Raw genomic sequence first — 17,898 nt, forward strand, 5'->3', positions numbered from 1 at the left:
TTGCAATCAAATATGCACGCGTTGGAGAATTTAATGGAAAAAATATCGGCACTACAACGAGATCCATTGTTCTTGTAGATCCTGACATTGAAACCTTAGAGAAACCAACATTTTTCCAATTAAAGGGCACAATAACAAAAATTGGGATGGATAGTTTTTACTACATTTCTTGCCCGTCGATTGTTGGTGGGAAAAAATGGATGAAAAAACTTATTCCACAAAATACAGGGAGGTGGTTCTGTCCAAAATGCAACGCTGAAGTAAGCGACTGTGATTACAGATACTTATTGAAAATTGACATACAAGATCACACTGGTGAATTGGCTTCAACTATTGCTTTCGAAGACACGGGCTCTACAATTCTTGGAAATAATGCCAAAGACTTCTATCTATTATCTTCAAATCCAGAACTGATCAAGGAAATTGTCTCTAGAGCTCTATGGATAGATCATATCTTCACACTATCGGTGAAGACAAAAACTTTTAAAGAAGTCCCACGATTGAAATGCGTTATCATAAAAGAAGAAAAACTGCATTTCACAATAGAATGCAACAACATCCTTCGAGAAATTCAGAACATCTCGACATTGTAGATAAATATTGCAAAATGTATTCCTTGCTTTTTGGCAATTCCTATTGTCCAATTTTATAAATACAACTTTACAAGATATATTGTTGCATGTCTTCTTATGAAATTTTCTTATATACCATTGAAATAAATATTTGTTCTCCATTGTATCTAGCATTATGTGAGTAGACAAAATCACATTTTTTTTTTCCTTTTATCAGCTTTACACATGAAACTACCTACATGTATGCAGAAAAAATACTAATACGTTCTTTCAAAAACATTTCTAAAATAAAAAAATTCACATAGCACTGTTCAAAACTTAGATTTTTTTCCCTTCTTTCGCTTTCGCTTGCATTTTTTACCCTTCTTTCACTTTCATACAATAACATGGTTGTTGTCTCCAAATAACATTCTTCTTTTCCCCTCTCTTGCTTATAGGTACCATAAATTTTGTGAATGGCTTCTTCTTCTAATAATGAACGTGCTCAAAGATACTATGCAACAAATAAAGAACGAATAAATGCACGGCGCCGTGAGCTTTACCAAGCAAAAAAAAACATCATAGAATGTCAAAAACACAAAAACCAAAAGGGTGACCAACCTTCCTCGTCTGAAATGGCCCACCCTGAAAACAATCCTCCCTTGCAATTATTAGACTCTTTATCTTCTCAGAAAACCTCTCAAACAAATACATCCATGCCTCATTGCCCTAACCCCTCCTTCGCACATGCTTTCAACAACGTTTATACTGATCAAGCACATCGAGATTTCCGTTCAAATATTGATAAACTTCGACCTAAATGCCCATGCTCCATTTGTCTTGAATCATATCCTGGAATACATATCCGCAATTCCAACCACATGTATTTCTGCTCCAGATGCGTCTTTGAAACAAAGGGTCATCGCTTCTCATTATCAAACAACATGGACCCTGGCCCTCAACCAGTGACCCTTACGTCTCTTTCACAAATAGAAGAAATGATCATTGCTAGGGTTAACCCTATACTGCAGGTAACACATGCACGTGGTGGCCAGTATAAATACAGCGGCCACACAATTTGATTCCAACGCACTGGCATCCTTACCAGCAATCCCCACCAATGTCTCCTCCTCCCTTCACCATTCCAATACTACAGAAACCACTGTTCGCCTTCCACTTGAACCACCCCATGAGCTCACTGAAGATTTCACAGACCCATCCGCTGACCAAACATCATCGTTCGTACCCATCATACCTAATACAAATACAGAAATCCAAGAAATCCGCCATTATTTGCATGCTTACAACCACCAATCTGATACTACAATTGAGTGGCCAACAATTGGCTTATCGCCAGTCAATGAATACAACACAGAAGGTCTACTCTCTATGGCTTTCCCCGCCCTTTTCCCGACAGGCGCTGCAATGCCAAATCAACCAAGAATGAAAGCAGTCCAGTTAGATGAATATGCACTTCATCTCATACGTTACTACGATAACAGATTTGGAAGCCACCCACGCTTTCGTTATTACATATATAATCTCATGATGTGGCATCGCAGTCAAGCAACAATGTCGATTTTTGTGAAAAAAAACATCACAAGTAACTTTCCAATATCTATTCAAGATCTGAACATTAGATTAGAACAATTTCCAGATGAGCAATTGGCAGAGCAAGTCATGCGATTCGGTAGCTCTTTACGTGGAACAAGGTCATTTTGGCACAAAGCTAAAAATGAACTAACAGACATGATATCTCAACTCGGTTGCCCGACGTTCTTCTTCACATTAAGTGCAGCTGATACAAAATGGCCTGATCTTCATGCAGTCATGCCTGGATGTCTTCCTTCTGATATTGCAAAACAACAAAAGTGGAGAAATGATAACATTATCTCTAACCCACATTTAACATCACTATATATGCACCATAGATTCACAGCATTTCGTGAGATTATCTTAGAGAAACACTTGAATACAAAAGATCACTGGTACAGGTACGCATTTTACCGCATTTTTTTTCCTCCAAGAACTCTAAACAACATTCCTCACCTATTGCAAAACTATCTTACAAAAACGCATACTTGATAGGTATGAATGGCAACATAGGGATCTGCACACATCCATGGTTTCCTTTGGATAGAAAATGCACCTGATATGGAGAATCTCAATTGGGAAGACACAGAAGTAGTCGATATTACAAGGCAGTTCTTCGACAAATATATTTCCGCTTGGAACCCTCGTGCTCCTTCGACTTCAAACCAACCAAATGCTTGGACAAATCTCGAAGACCCTTGCTTATTGTCCACACCACAAATCTTCAGAACCAAACCTTTCAGTGACTATGAACAGCTCGTCAATTGTGTTGAACGTCACACAAAATGCTCAGAAAGCACGTGCCTAAGAAAAAATGGATCCTCATTCCAATGTTGTTATAAAGCACCGTGGGAATTATATCCAAAATCGGCCTTATTCATTGATTCCAATGGCCAGAAAAGATACACCCCTGCTCGCAACGACGATCGACTCAATAGCCATAACCCTACCATCCTATCTATTTGGCGTGCAAATGTTGACTGCCAACCAGTACTCTCCATACACGTTGTACAAAAATATATCGCCAAATATGCATCCAAAGCAGAAAAAAAATCTGAAATCTTCCACCACATGCTACGTAGAATTGTCCTGGCTTCACCCATTGCTGACCCAACAACATCCGCATTTCGAAAATTTCTTGCAGAAACCCTTGTTGATCGTGACATTGGAGCACAAGAAACCTGCCATATGCTGCAAAAATTACCATTAACATTATGTAGTTGGCCATGTTATAGACATTTTTGTGCCTTACAGCTCTAAGCATGAAATGTCCATAAACCAAGGGATCCTCAGTCCCTAAAAGTGTTGTTCTAACTCCTAAAGGAACAAGGTCAACAAATTACAGCTTCTCCCAGAAGTTCTCCACTAGAAACTACTCAAAATTAATCAAAACTGGATTAGCGCACCTAAATGCATTACCAGGGTGCTATGCAGCGCACCATGTACACACGGGAAGTGCGTTTCAGTGAACCTAAATACACTGTGAGGGTGCGATGGACGGGAAAAGACAAGTGGCAGAGACAGTTTGCGAGGTGGATGATCATGGAATCTTCCAGAAACTTCTCATGGGACACTTGCCTCTCAAAATCGCCCAAGGATGAGTAAGAGATCAATGAGATCTCCAAGTGGCATCAAGAACTATCAGAGAGAAGACACTAATAAAAAACCCAGAGCCGACTCACACCTTTGCAAATATCTATATATAGATCTCTCATCCCAGAGATCCGGAGGTTGGAGGCTGGAATTTTGTACTTTGCAGAGAATTGCTGTTGGTTTTGAGATTGAGATTAGTATTGGGTGATTTATGCTTTGTTGGAGGTGAGGAATGGATTCCTTTGCTGGGAGGTAGATGCTGGATCAGGACTCACTTGGTTGTATCTCCTCCTGGATCTTCTTATTACATCAATAAAACTATTTGAGTTTCTCCTACATGCTTGTGTACCAATGATGTTTTGTTATATTTGCATGTTTAGCTTAATCTGATCCTAAGCTATTTATGAATGTAAATCTATATCTTTGTGTAGTTTTCCTCTTTTGTGATCTTGCAGGAACTTGGTGAAGCTAAGCAAGTAGGGGAGCAAGTAGCTGGAAGCTGCCAAAGAGGAGAGCGATCAGATCGACAAACTAGCGCAAGACACAGGTTAGTTTATCCTTCCTCTTCATTTACATTTCATAAAGAAGAATACGAAAGTAGTTTTCCTTGTTTGTTGCTAAGGCACTGTCACACCTTAGAGTGGGATAGGGGTGTTCTGAGTAGATACTTTTCCCAACAACAAAATGGTGACTCCACTGGGGACCGTGTCTAGTTAGTTTATTTGTGTTTCTATTGTTGTTCATCTCATAAACTCATGAGTGGCGAATCGAACTGCATTTTCCATTTACAAATGCAAAGTAGAGATCTGCTACTCTAGTCCATTCACTGGGCCTGTTTATGATCTGAACAATTGATCCACAAATGCTCTAATTACCCTTTGTGATAGCTCTTAGTCCTCCTTTAAATCATCCCTCTGATTGTACCTTACTGATAGCTTTTATCCGGCCAAAAACCATAGATTAAACTGCAAACCGTGACCTAGAACCTAGAGAAAATTCTCGTTTCTGCTTCAGCGCAGACTCTGTGAAGAGACTCTACATTTCAATGCAGGTCCCGAGAGGGCTACATGCGCTGCAATTCAGTTTCTCTATGTAGCAGGTGCGTTGATCAGCCTAGCCCTGCCTAGCTGAGGTTCTTTGCTCACATTTTCCAGTTTTGCCTCTGATTTTTGCAGCCTGTTATCAGTGTGTGTACCTATCTGAAAACCCCTTTTCTTTGCCTTAATTCCGCCTCAGTTGTATAAAAGAAACTGTATTTGTTTTTGTGTATTTTTTACATCATTTGCAGTTTCCCATTACAAAAGTAAACTAGTCATATTGTCGCCCTTAGATCTAGACCTGTCGTAAGTGTCGTTTTGATCTTAGGAGTAAATTTGTTTGTTATTGACAGTTGATTGCACTTTTATTTTTGTCTTTTGGTTTGAATTTGTGAATTTCTAGTGTCGAAACAAGTGTTTACTTCAAAATCATAAAGTGTTGTAATCATCTTTTTTATTTCAAAAAGAAGCTTGTTTGTGTTTTTCACTTGAAATCGAATTCAAATTTGTACAACAACTTTCTTTTTAGGCATCAATATTAGGAAAGTGAAAAACAAATACATGCACAAGTGCATTTGCATATTGACAGTTTGTATGGCTTGATTTAGGAAAAGTGCATTTATAGTGTGCTCTTTGCTCTTTGAGAAAAGATTGTGTCTTTCTTTTCCCCTTGTAGCTAGGATTTTCATTGTGAAAAGAGATAAAAGCTTGCTTATCATCTTTAGACTGCATTTAGGAATTACATCTACATCTCGTGGTGATTCAAAAAGGCAAACTTCTAAGAAAGATCAACCTAAAATAAATTGAATGAACTTAACAACGCTTTGTAACTTAACGCACAACATAGAGGTCTAGGCTAGAGACGTGTTCCGGCGTCGTAAATCCTGGTAACTGTTGTCCTCACTGATAGTTGGGTGATTCCTCCACTGTGAGATGATAAGTGCCAGTACGAATTGTGCTCCCATGTACCGTCGAGTATATATTGGGAGACCCCTATAGGCTTAAAACCTTTTATCCATAGGAAGCCGTGTTGGCCGCCCTACTGATCGCAATGCACCGAACACAGCATTCGGGAAGATTGACTGTCGTACCGTAAAACGTATTCTGCAGTTTTCTGATTGGTTTGGCACACCCTCTACCTAGATCTCCAGAGCAGTCCCTTTTGTTCCTTTTCAGACTCCTTAACGGAAAAGGTCCATTTGAGCACTTGTCACTTCGGGCTCATTAAAAATCGAAGGAGACTAGAGTCATCTTTTGTTTTTTCTCGACTCTTTAAAATTGGAAAAACAAGTTGTGTCCAAGCGTCTTAAAATTTATTTTAAACAGAATAATCATCACCTTTCCCTCGTTGATCTTCGAAGTTAGTCTCACTTCATCGCAAGTTCTTGTAGAACTGCTAGAAAATATTTTGGATAGACTAGATGTGTCTGAACAACCGTCGAAATCCAGGACTGTGTCGTCCGATACAGCAGTGGCATAGCCTCCTACTGCTACTCCAACGATGTTCAATGGTATACCATCTGTCCCGGCAAGTTATCAACAACAAGCCAGAGTCCAATCAGGGACTGCTTCGACGACATGGTTAGTTCCTATTTCTTCATCCGGATTATCATCTGGTATTTCTTATGTTGAAACTCAACAAATTGATCCAATGTGTCTTCAAAGGCCAATCTACCCTTTAAATACTGGATTTCCACCATATGGAGGGCAGTATGCTTTTTCATTGTTCCCTCCCAGAGAACAACCATATGGGAGTTTACAACAAAGTTCGGGTCAAACTGGAATTACATCTAGCGGTTGGGTACCAATACTGCCTCAACAACCAAGGGTTGTATATTCAATGCAACCAGTCCACCCTGTGTCGGATATTCCCACTATACCTGCTATGGTGACTGCGTCGCAAGTACAAGCTCTACCTGTTGTATGTCAACCCCAAGTTTCTCAGGTTGCAATACAACAGCCTCTTGTCTCAACGACTCAATCACAACCTCAGGTTAGTGCCTCCTTATCTGGAGCGACTCAGGCTCAAACAAGTACTGTGACTCCTCATCTTGGTCAATCATCCAGTATTGGTCAACAGCAAATGATCCAACAACCAGAGCTAGTTCAAACTCAACAACCCCCATTCTAGCAATCATATCAAGGACCTGAGCAACAAGTCTTTGTAAGTAATGGGCAATCGCATTTCCAAAGCGGTTATCAACAGCCATATTATAATGGTTATGCCCATCAACCTTGTCAAAGTTGCCAACATCAAATACATTATGCTGGTATGCAAAGACCCATTGCTCAGGCGATTCCATCTTATCCTGGGTATGCTTCGCCTAACCTGAATCAACAGTTGCCCTTTGTAGCAACTCTAGAATTACCAGATCTAAACCGGCTAACGAATGATCCAATTGCTTATGCCACTTGGTGGCTAGCGATTCCGCATAAACTTCCGTCAGATATTCCTAAATTTAATGGAAATCCGGGTGAAGATCCGTCGAATCATGTGATGACATTGCATCTGTGGTGTTCATCAAACACCCTAAACGATGATTCGATTAGGCTTCGCCTTTTTCAGAGGACGCTAACTGGTCCGGCAGAAAAATGGTATATCGAATTGCCTAGAGCTTCATTCGACAACTTTAGTACCCTAGCCACAACCTTTTTAACCCATTTTCAGTTACCGATAAGGTACGAAACGGGAACCGAACTTCTTACCAACTTCAAACAAACGACGACCACTCACATATCTGATCATATACATGAATGGCGACGTCGTCGTAGAATGGTGAAAACGTATGTTCCCGATCAGCTTTTAGCTGAATGGTTTATTAAGTCATTACTACCTTCCATCACGGAAGATGTAGCAAAAGGGGGAGTCGTCACAGAAGAGCAAGTTATCGCTCGTGCGCAATATTTGGACTTGATTTACACTCAGTCCAGCACGCTCTACGATAAAATACCTAACGCCCCTAGACCGGAATTCTCAGTTCCTCCTCCTCCTAAATCAAACAATGACTCTCATGCCATCGATGGCGTGATTGGCGCGACAGACACGAAATCGACAAAGGCTACATCTAAAAAGGCCTGTAAGATTTCTAGTCAAAATGCAAATGAGGAACTTCTTTCCTCGGAAGTAAATTCTATGTTGACTGACAAGGTCAAACAACTGAAGCAACCAGGGGGCAAGGAGAAAAAGAAAGGGAGAAAAAGGAAGCAGGATGAGTCATCTCCTAAAAAGCCTTCTACAAACCCTTCTGGGCAAAGGAAACCCCCTACGGGGTGTCATATATGCGACGAGGATCATCGGACGAGAGATTGTCCACATAAAGCTGAAGTTAAGAAACTCTTTAAGAGTTCAAAAACCTCAGCAATATTGACTGATCCATTTCCAAGCCCGGGAACCAAACTGGTTGCTAATCAAAATGCTTCCCGATCCCAAGTGCTTATGTTGTCTATCTCAAAGCAGCAAAATGATGCTTTGGCAAGGAATAAAGATTACGGGAATCCACAGGTGTCGAATAACAAGGCTAACGAACAACCTAGTAGTTCGACAACAACTTTGACCAAAGTTGTGCCACCCATCATTCCTCAAAAAATGATAAAGTCGCCAAAGGGAGTAGTGCACAAATCGACATTTAATCCTCGTGCAAAAATAGCACAGAATTATAATATAATAGAGGACCTGGCCCAATTGCCATCCGCTATGTCGACACTTGAGGTACCACAAAATTGCCTCTCCCAAGAGCAAGCTTTATTATCAGCAATAGGTGGGATTGACCCAATGGATTCCAATCTTGTGGCCTTTAATCATAAAGGATATAACCCTCAGTTACCAGCTCAACTAGCTTTCCTTATTCAAGTGAAAGCCCTCAACAAAACTGTTCATCGAACAATTATTGATGAGGGGGCATCTACATGTATTATGTTGATGAGTTGCTGGAAAACTTTAGGATCTCCAACCTTGTCGCGATTTGCGACGACATTAAAAGCATTCGACGAAAGGACATATACCCCATATGGTATCTTAAATAACTTGAAAGTTGAACTAGGAGGGAAAACAATAGAAATAGATGTTGAAGTCATAGATGGGAATCTTGATTACAACATCCTACTAGGAAGACCATGGATATATGCCATGGCAGCTGTTGTGTCGACCTATTTCAGAAAGATTGCATTTCCCTTTCAAGGAGGGATTACAATCGTTGATCAGCAAAACTTCCTCCCCAATGGTTCTCAAGTTACTGGAAGCATTCCAATGATCCATGGAAGCAATCATTCGCTCCAAAATATCAGAGTAGGTCTCCTAAAAGACCCTGCCTTAATGGGTACTTTTTCCCTACTGCCTCCGAGTAATCTGGCGGAAGTGGCCACAGTGGAATATGAAACCTTCTATATCTAATGGATTTGGACTTCGATGACGGTTCTTATCTCATGTCAACCTCGTTAAAAAATGAAACAAGGAGTCATGAGGATAGTTCTTTTACTGTGTCAACCTCATTAAAAAATGAAACAAATCCCCTTTTCAAATCTCAAAGGTAAACCTTCATTCCAACCACCGAGTTGAATGCAATGAAGCTTGGGGGGCATGCACCTCGTTTTGCGTTATTATGCTGGGGGCATACAAACTTATCATCGAGCAGTTTTAGCGCATAGTTCATGCTCGTTAAAAAATAAACATAAGACCGAGCAAGTGTTTCAATCCGCGTTTAAGCTCATTAAAAAATAAACTATCCTCCGGTAAATAACCACCGTGAATGTAACATTATCAGCAATTAAAGCCTTGGTCGTGTTTGCACCGTCACCTCCACTTTTCCATTGGCCGATCATTCACCTCCATTTGATTGTTTACCCATTTTGAGGAACAGCTGCGAAGAGTGATTTCACTAGCCATCCTTGTGACACTGCCGTGCTTGGAAAATTCCAACCCTTACCTGGAATCAGCTGCTACCCATTTTATCACTCGTTCCTCAAAAGACGAGTCTTCTTTAAGCTCTTTTCTTCTGACTCGTAAAATATGAAAAGATTGTCGAGTTTTGGCCTTCCAGCTCGTTAAAGTGACCGGAAGTGCTATCCTTCCTCTAGATTTTAATTTTTTTGGACCTGAGGGATTATTGCACAAAAAGATCGAGCGCTTGTTTTGTTCGGCTCGTTAAAACTATCGAAAATTCATCCCTTCTGTATTGTTTTATACTTTTTCGGACTTAAGGGATTAGATGACGAAAAAGGAATCCCGGAGTTAAATTTACGTACCTTTTCAGACTCCCTAAAAATGAAAAGGACCGAGTTATCTTTGTCGTTAAAAACATTAATAGCGACAAACTTGTCTTTAGACGAGAACGAGTTTCACTATCGCTAGGCTCGTTAAAACATAGTGATGGGTTTGCCCGAAGGGCAAATTATAGAACAAGCATATGTTATCCTCCTCAAGCTTGAAAAAAATAAATAGGTACTGGTCAGCAATGACTGGGGAAAAATTGGGAAGAAACTCAAAGAATCTTTATTGGTAGCAAGTTGCTCTTGAACATGACACTTCCACTCCGTGCCTGAGTCGGGTTGGGTTGTTTCATTCACCGGTCATATCACCATGGTCTCGCCATACCATCCACATTTGGGGTAAATGCTACCGATCCATCACATAAGTGTCGCTGACATGTTCAAGAGAAGTCATCTAGAGAAGTCACCAGTGTCCCATCCACTACCATACATTATACTTCATTCTTTCATGACCGCCACCCTGAACCATGTATCATCAGATCATTTTCACCTCCATCAAAATCATTTGCTCCGTTTCGTGTCATTGATGTGGGATTCATCAAGGCCCTCCTTTGACGGATCGCTTCTTGTCGACATCAGCTCATTATCCAAGAAGTTGATCTAGGAACACCCCATTCAGTACTTTGAAGCTTGCATGCCTCAATGGCAAGTTTCTCACTTCCGGCGACAGGTATACATCAATGACCTTCGACCGAAGGATTTTGCGTGGTATTCGACGCCAAGTCTTTTATTCACGCCACGTGAATTGTACTGCAGTACCTTGAGGGTCATCATCTTTATTGGTGATTCGTCTCGCGCTTGTTAACAGTTTACATCATTGACTGGTAATCAAGCGATGTCTTTCCAGGTTCGACTTCAAAACATTTTTCACATGGATCGACTTGTACTTCGAGTGAAGATCGGACGAGATTGAATACCCCGGATCTAGTTTCATCCATCCGGGCTGCGATATATATTAAGGAAAAATAAAGACATTGACATGTACAGCATTACAGAACAGATGATCATCCTACCAAAAGGATGATGACTTCATCAGAATCATCAGTCTACCATCAGACGATTGACTGTCCTATGTACATAAAAATGAATTTATAAAGCTGAGCATGGGAATGCCCGCCTCAGCTAGATCATGAAAACAGTATGAATATAATGTATTGTATTGTATCTTATTACAGGTCTCCTCCCAGCATTGAAAGAACTTCAGATCCTCCTAATAAAGCATTTCACCCGATAAACGGCCTCATACTTTAGGGGCAACTGTTATAGACATTTTTGTGCCTTACAGCTCTAAGCATGAAATGTCCATAAACCAAGGGCTCCTAAGTACCTAAAAGTGTTGTTCTAACTCCTAAAGGAACAAGGTCAACAAATTACAGCTTCTCCCAGAAGTTCTCAAAATTGGTCAAAACTGGATCAGCGCACCTAAATGCACTACCAGGGTGCATAGTAATTACAATTAAAATTATTACATGAAAATGGTTGGTTCCAAATACATCTGCTAAAAATTTGTGGAAAGACTTTGCTTAATATTTATATTTTCAAAAACTTTGCTTAATATTTATATTTTCAAAAAATTGTTTTGTAGTCCTCAAGTTTTCTATAGGCCACCTGGGTTGGTTATTATGAGTTCTCAGTCCTCACGCTTCAAAATGGCATTTTCAAACACACAATTATTTGAATCAACAATGCTTTCTCTCCTAACTGAAGCTTTAAGATATTGATGGCTGTAATTAGGTTTAGTGTGTGGGAGTTATAGACACATAATTATTTGAATCAACATTGCTTTCTATCAGGACTGAAGCTTTCAGATCTTGATGCTCGTAATTACGTTCAGTTTGTGGGACTTTTATAGTAACTCTGTGGATATGTTTAATGAACCGTTTCCAAAGATTAGAGCAAAGCTTAGTTTGTGGGGCTAATTACAAGCGCAACAATCAATCGTAACAGTATGACATGTTTAATGAACCGCTTGCAAAGCTTAGAACGAAGCTTCAAGCTTGATTAGAAGGATACCGTGAAAAGATGAAGGAGAAAGGCATTGAATTTTGAACATTTCATTTAAATTTGTAAGTGTAAAGTATACTAATTTCCGATTTGTTTAAGGCTTTCATCTATACTAATTGACCATTTGTATGATAAAATTCTACATATTCTATTTTTTCAGTGAATAGGAATTTCCTGAAGTAATTTTTCCTTTTTAATTAATCTAAGAGATTTGAATCGATACCCATTTAGCAAAGAATGCCTTCAGCAAAGAATGCCTTGACAGTACATTGATTCATCTTTAAACGAACTGCCTCCCATTTGACACGAGTACAAATTTGCAATTCCACAGGCAGACATAATCTTGAGTAGATCATATGCCATCTATCCTGAATTGAACTGAGCATGGCTGCTAGAAAATTGATTAATGCGGTGTGATCTGAACTGCAGATAATAAGCAGGAACCGAAGGAAAGAGCCACTGATCTCCATCTATATATGAAATATCAAGGAAGGGACATGCCTCGTACTGGGTAAGCTCACGAGCATACCACACTCTCATTGTTTGGTTGGCGCCAGGGCCCCTACATCGGTATTGAGCATAGAACACCGTCCTGAGACAACGAAAACATAATTAAACAATTAGGTATTTCACTCTTCTGAATTCGTATGGTCAAAGAGGTCGATTGAGTTTATGTTGGGTGGTGGGCTGAACAGTTGTAATCTCATCGAAATTCAAATCTTGTAAGTTGATAGGTTCACGTTCCAGAATAGAGCTAGCTATGAAGACGGGCATCTGGCCTACCCAATGCTCATAATTTTTAGTCATGGGCTATTACCCTAAAAAGGTACTCAATGCCCAAAATTCTTCCAAGTAATAAATATCAACAAAGAGAAAAAAAATACAGAAAGCCATACCAATCTCTGTTGGGATCATTCCAGTCATTCCATCCGTCAGGAGAAATAATTGCAGGCATATAGGTATATGAGAATATGATTCGAGAATATGGACGCCATGCACGACCTAACCATAGGTTCCCGGTCCCTTGGATGAGGCACTTGACGAACGAAAATCCTGTGTTCTCTTGACAAGACCCCCGTGCCTGCGCAGCGATCGCTCCTGTGATCATGGTCGACCCGCTAGGCACTGGATTTGCAATTGAATTCAGAACGCATTCCTGCAGTTTTAAGCGTTTGCGGCAGAGATGTATTGAGAATGGAAAATTTATGTGAGGGAATGCATATCCTATTTTATGACGGCGAATAAGTTTATAGGTTAGATGGATAGAATAACATACTCAGATATGAATTGCTGCTGGCTAAATTGCATTTGATTCAATTACTGAAAGTTAAAAACGTTGAGAGTAGATACGCTAATTTTAGCGCACATTTCCTAAATTAAAACTTTAACCTGACTCAAACATCCTAAGGAATGATTTAGACTATCTCTAAGCTGCCTGAAACTACATGCTAACTTGGAGTAATTATCTTCAAAAAGATGGTTACCTGGTAGAGAGATCTAGCGTTGCCGAATATGAAATCGATGGAGCCCTGAATGAAGCAGTCTTGAAAATAGTGACGCCCTCTGTCATCATGTAGGGTATCCTGGGCACCATAGAACCCACAGCTATAGAATGCTGCTTTATCACCTGATATCCTCAGAGCCACAGCTTGGCCGCCCATATCACCCGGGTTTGCAGCTGGAGCCGAGTTCTGCACCCATTAATGCCCATCTTTGAGAAACTGGCATAGATACATGTTAATGGGATCACAATAAGATTCATTTATTCATTTTATTTTTTTATTTGGAATGAAAGCATTTGAAATTTCATGGTATTTTTTTTAGGTTATAATTAAAATTAGTGATTACCAATGACTAGTAACAATATAAAAAATTCTCACGTTTAGTTTTAGATTAGTTAAGATTTATTTATTTTTCTATAAATATCTATTTTTATTATTTTAATTGTAGATTCATAAAATATTGTAAAATTAATTCATTTTTATTATCTCTATTGCAGTTTCAGAAAATATTTTTAAAATCTGAAGATAAAAGTGAGTTGGTTTTTTGTGGCCCAGAAGAACCTAGCAGCCAGCTAATAGCCAGCTTGAAGCTTAACTACCAGTAAACATCTGGGGTCTACAGCCTACCCTCAAGCCTCAAACAAGAGGATCTGAACCTGGGTCTAGGTAAAGTGGGTGGCAATCAAAAACCTATGTCTCTAGAGTTTCAAAGATTTAACATATCTTAAATTACCGCAGGACAAAGTAAGCTGTTTTTTTAACCTCTCTTGTATTTATAAAACTTTTTAAAATATTCTAATAATTTAGTATCAAATCAAAGCCGCTTGAAGGAATACTGAAAGCTCCTCCCATTCTTTTTAATCATAAAGCCTCTTATGAGTATTGATGTAGGAATGAAGTTCTCAAAATAGGGGAAGGGGACCATTTATCAAAATAATGATTAATGGGTAAAAAGGGGTCTGTTATAATTGTGATGTCATAGGAGCTGTTAAAGTGAAAAGAAAACCAGGATCACCTTATCAGAACTTTAGACTAAACGCATTTTATAACAACGCATACAGGTTGGTTGAGTGAAAAAACTTTGAAAGTAAATGGATTTTACAGCACAGAATAGGGTACTTGGTTAGGTCCACAATTGCAATCTACATCTCGAAGTGGGGATCCAATCTGCATGCAATCCTTTGTGCGTAAAGCGATATATCCAGTTCAAACTTTGAAGTAAAGGCATTTTACAACCCAGTCGAGGGTGGTTGGGTCAAGAATTTCATTCCTCATCTCGAGAGAGGGGTCCTTGTGGGTCTCTCTAACGCTTTTTTTTGTAAGGCTAAATGTCGAGTTATACATAAAATGATCAAAATCTTGATTTTAATGGTTTTCAGAGATATGCATTTCAGGTTTGACATTCGAGATTCCAAATTGTTTTTTGGGGCTATGGTGGAACTATAAAGGAATCGTGATTTTAGTTGAACTGTGCCATGAAATTTTAGTTTTGGATAAATTTTATGCTTAGACTGCATAAATTTTCTGTCGCAGTGTAAAGGATATTGAAGTTTACACCTGAACAACCTATAAAGTTATACAACTGTGTGACATTTGATAAAATTGCCACACGTAGCATTTAGGGTTTGGAATTGAATAAAGGATTTAGAAATCAAAATGATTGAAATACTTCGACTGGAATAATAGAAAAAATGTTTTATTGACATTAGTCTAACTTTAATGTATATTAAGTTAAAATCAACTCACATCATCGAGGGATGAGAAGAGGCAAATTGAAGGAAATTGATTAGCCTAAATACTATGTTAGGATCACATAACATTCAGAGAAGAGGTAGAGTCTAAAGTTCATTTTAATTATTACATTAAAGATAAATATTATGGACAAAATTATGAGTTGTCATATATCTGACGCAGGAAAACCACCAGTAACTTGAGCTGAACCAAATTTTCCAAAACCACACTAACACAGCATGATAAACCTTAAAGGTCTGATGTTTTTGGAAATCTGACTTCCCAGTCAAGGCTGCATTGGATTATGAAACACCAGTGTTGAGTAACCATTAACAAAAAAAAATGTGATCTTAAATTTGAGTGAATTTTCTTCTATTCTACATAGATCTGTTACTTCTAACTTTGAAAGTTGAGGCTACGTCCATTACAGTTACAAGTGGAATCAAGGTCTATTACAGGAACACCAGTGCTGAGTAACCATTAACATAAGAATGTGATTTAAATTTGAGCGAATTTTTCTTCCATTCTAAATTTTAGCTAATTCTCTTCTATTCTACATAGATCTGTTACTTCTAATTTTGAAAGTTGAAGCTACGTCCATTACAGTTAGAAGTGGAATCAAGGTCTATTACCAGGCCTGTAATAGAGAATAAAATATGCCCATTTTCCAGGCAAATTGTAAGCATGTATTTGACTTATTTTGTTGAAAGGGTATTTTACAATTTAAAATGGAGGAGATTATACTGTTAGTTGGGAAGGTAGTGTTTTCTTAGTCAGTAAAATCAATTTAGATAAATGTTTAGTTATATCTAGAAGTTTAATTGTCTTTTCTTATCACTAAAAATTTGAAGGGGTTATTTTTCTATGACTAAAAGTTTAAAGGGGTTATTTTTTTATCACTAAAAGTTTAGAGGGGTTATTTTTTCCTGACTCAAAGTTTAAAGGGTTATTTTTTTATGACTAAAAGTTTAATTGGGTAATAAAAGTTTAATTGGGATTATTTCTGGTGGTGAGTAAAATGAAGATTGTCTCCTGGTTGTTGTCTTAACACTCAAATTCAATTCTTGCTAATACCACATTCCCAGAAAACCAGAAATATTGTAGTAATAACATGGTATTTATGAATATCATTGACACTCACTCTCCAGAAAATAATTTCCATGAATTTTTTTTGCCATATCCCAAGCAAATAATCAAAATTTTGATCAAAACTGGATAATTTAATAAATCCATATGGAAGTGGATATAGGGTCGACTCAACATACCACGAAATTTATATCCTTGGCAACAAAATTATCTGCAAAAACAGAGACGCTTGCGCTGTAGAAAGTGCCACCGGAGGAATTGGCTGTATCGTTCCAAACTATGAAGGTGGGAAGGAAGCCATGGCCTTGAAACGTGATATTGGGCTTTGTTCTTGGGACAGACACTTTCTCTCTGCATATTACAATTCCTGATCAAATTCACAATCATTAACCATATTTCCGAGTACACTAATTAGGGATTTTGATTAGGTTGCTAGGTATACAAAATACTTAAAATTAAAATAGCTTGACCTTACATATAAACACCAGGAGTCATGAATATAATAGTCCGGTTGGGAGTATTGTCTGGAACTGCATTAACAGCTGCCTGGACGGTTGTGTAATTTCCACAACCAATTTGATCGACAATCAAAACATTGGAGTTATTTCCTAATTTTTCCAATGGCAAAAAGGGGATTACCTCATCACAGTCGATCCCCTTTTCGAGATGGTGATGGTGGTGGTTTTGTTTCCTAGATAATATCTCTGGTTGCACCAAAGCATTCATAAATTCCACAACAATGTTCAGATAATTGCAAGGTTGGACCAGTTGGGTTTTCTCTGGCAGAAACCACAGAAAAACCATCTGAGTAGCCACAAAAGCTATGGCCATGGCAGACACCAAAGTGAACATGTACTTTGTTTTGAACTTCATTGTTCACCGTTGTGAGCAATTGATCTACACACCCAAGTTCTGTACACTGGTGTTGCATCCATAAAAAATTGAGTAACATATATGTGTATTCTTTTGAACGTGCAAGAAACATTTTAAGCTTATCTTTGACAGCACTCCAATGCAGGTTAAGACTTTAACAGAACTGCTAATAGAATTTTCTCTTAGCGCACACTGCACAGTAAACCGTGGCGTGCACATAAAGGCAGATCTACTATTGGCTCCGAGGCAAGAAGGAAATGTACATTATTATACTGTGGCTGAATTTATGTCCTCGAGCTTGCATATAATTAGCATAATGAATTTATGTCCTCTCACTTGTATATTATATAGTGAACTTTTCACAATCAGAGTGTTTAGGTTTTTCTGAAATATTTATATACACCATTAAAAAAGAAATTTTAGATAACAAAAATGAAGATTTTGAAATGAAATGTTTATACTCTGACTTACCGAAATTATGTTTGGAAATTAAATATGACTTAGATAATGCTTTTAGCAGGAGCTGGGTCAATCTTTGTCGAGCTGAGATATCTTAAAACACTGGGAACCGAAGTATGGCCAATAAATCACAACCAACCCACCGTTTTCGTATCGAAGTATTGCCACTAAATCACAACCAACCCACCGTTTTCGTTCATTGTT

General features: G+C 38.6%; 1 protein-coding gene across 1 annotated transcript; it reads right to left on the reverse strand.

Annotated features, from left to right (window-relative positions):
* Positions 1-12,228: 12,228 nt before the first annotated feature.
* LOC149235275 (putative pectinesterase 8) lies at positions 12,229-17,235 on the reverse strand. Its single transcript, XM_089461339.1, has 5 exons — positions 16,838-17,235; positions 16,542-16,713; positions 13,528-13,734; positions 12,940-13,199; positions 12,229-12,635 (listed from the first exon to the last, which is right to left on the reverse strand). The coding sequence occupies exons 1-5, from the start codon at positions 17,233-17,235 to the stop codon at positions 12,407-12,409; spliced, it is 1,266 nt and encodes a 421-aa protein (XP_089317465.1). The 3' UTR covers positions 12,229-12,406.
* Between the last annotated feature and the right edge of the window lie 663 nt (positions 17,236-17,898).

The sequence above is a fragment of the Pinus tabuliformis genome, chromosome 8 (assembly GCF_031772625.1).
Source record: "Pinus tabuliformis cultivar Carrire ecotype Pingquan chromosome 8, CPIR1, whole genome shotgun sequence".
Taxonomy (NCBI): Eukaryota; Viridiplantae; Streptophyta; class Pinopsida; order Pinales; family Pinaceae; genus Pinus; species Pinus tabuliformis.

Bases quoted from the DNA above. Each gene is read 5' to 3' on its own strand.
- LOC149235275 (XM_089461339.1), bottom strand. From the start codon at position 17,235: ATGAAGTTCAAAACAAAGTACATGTTCACTTTGGTGTCTGCCATGGCC. The intron at 13,200-13,527 runs GTAACCATCTTT...TTAAAACTGCAG, and splicing joins ACGCTAGATCTCTCTACCAG to GAATGCGTTCTGAATTCAAT. The intron at 12,636-12,939 runs GTATGGCTTTCT...TCGTTGTCTCAG, and splicing joins AATGATCCCAACAGAGATTG to GACGGTGTTCTATGCTCAAT.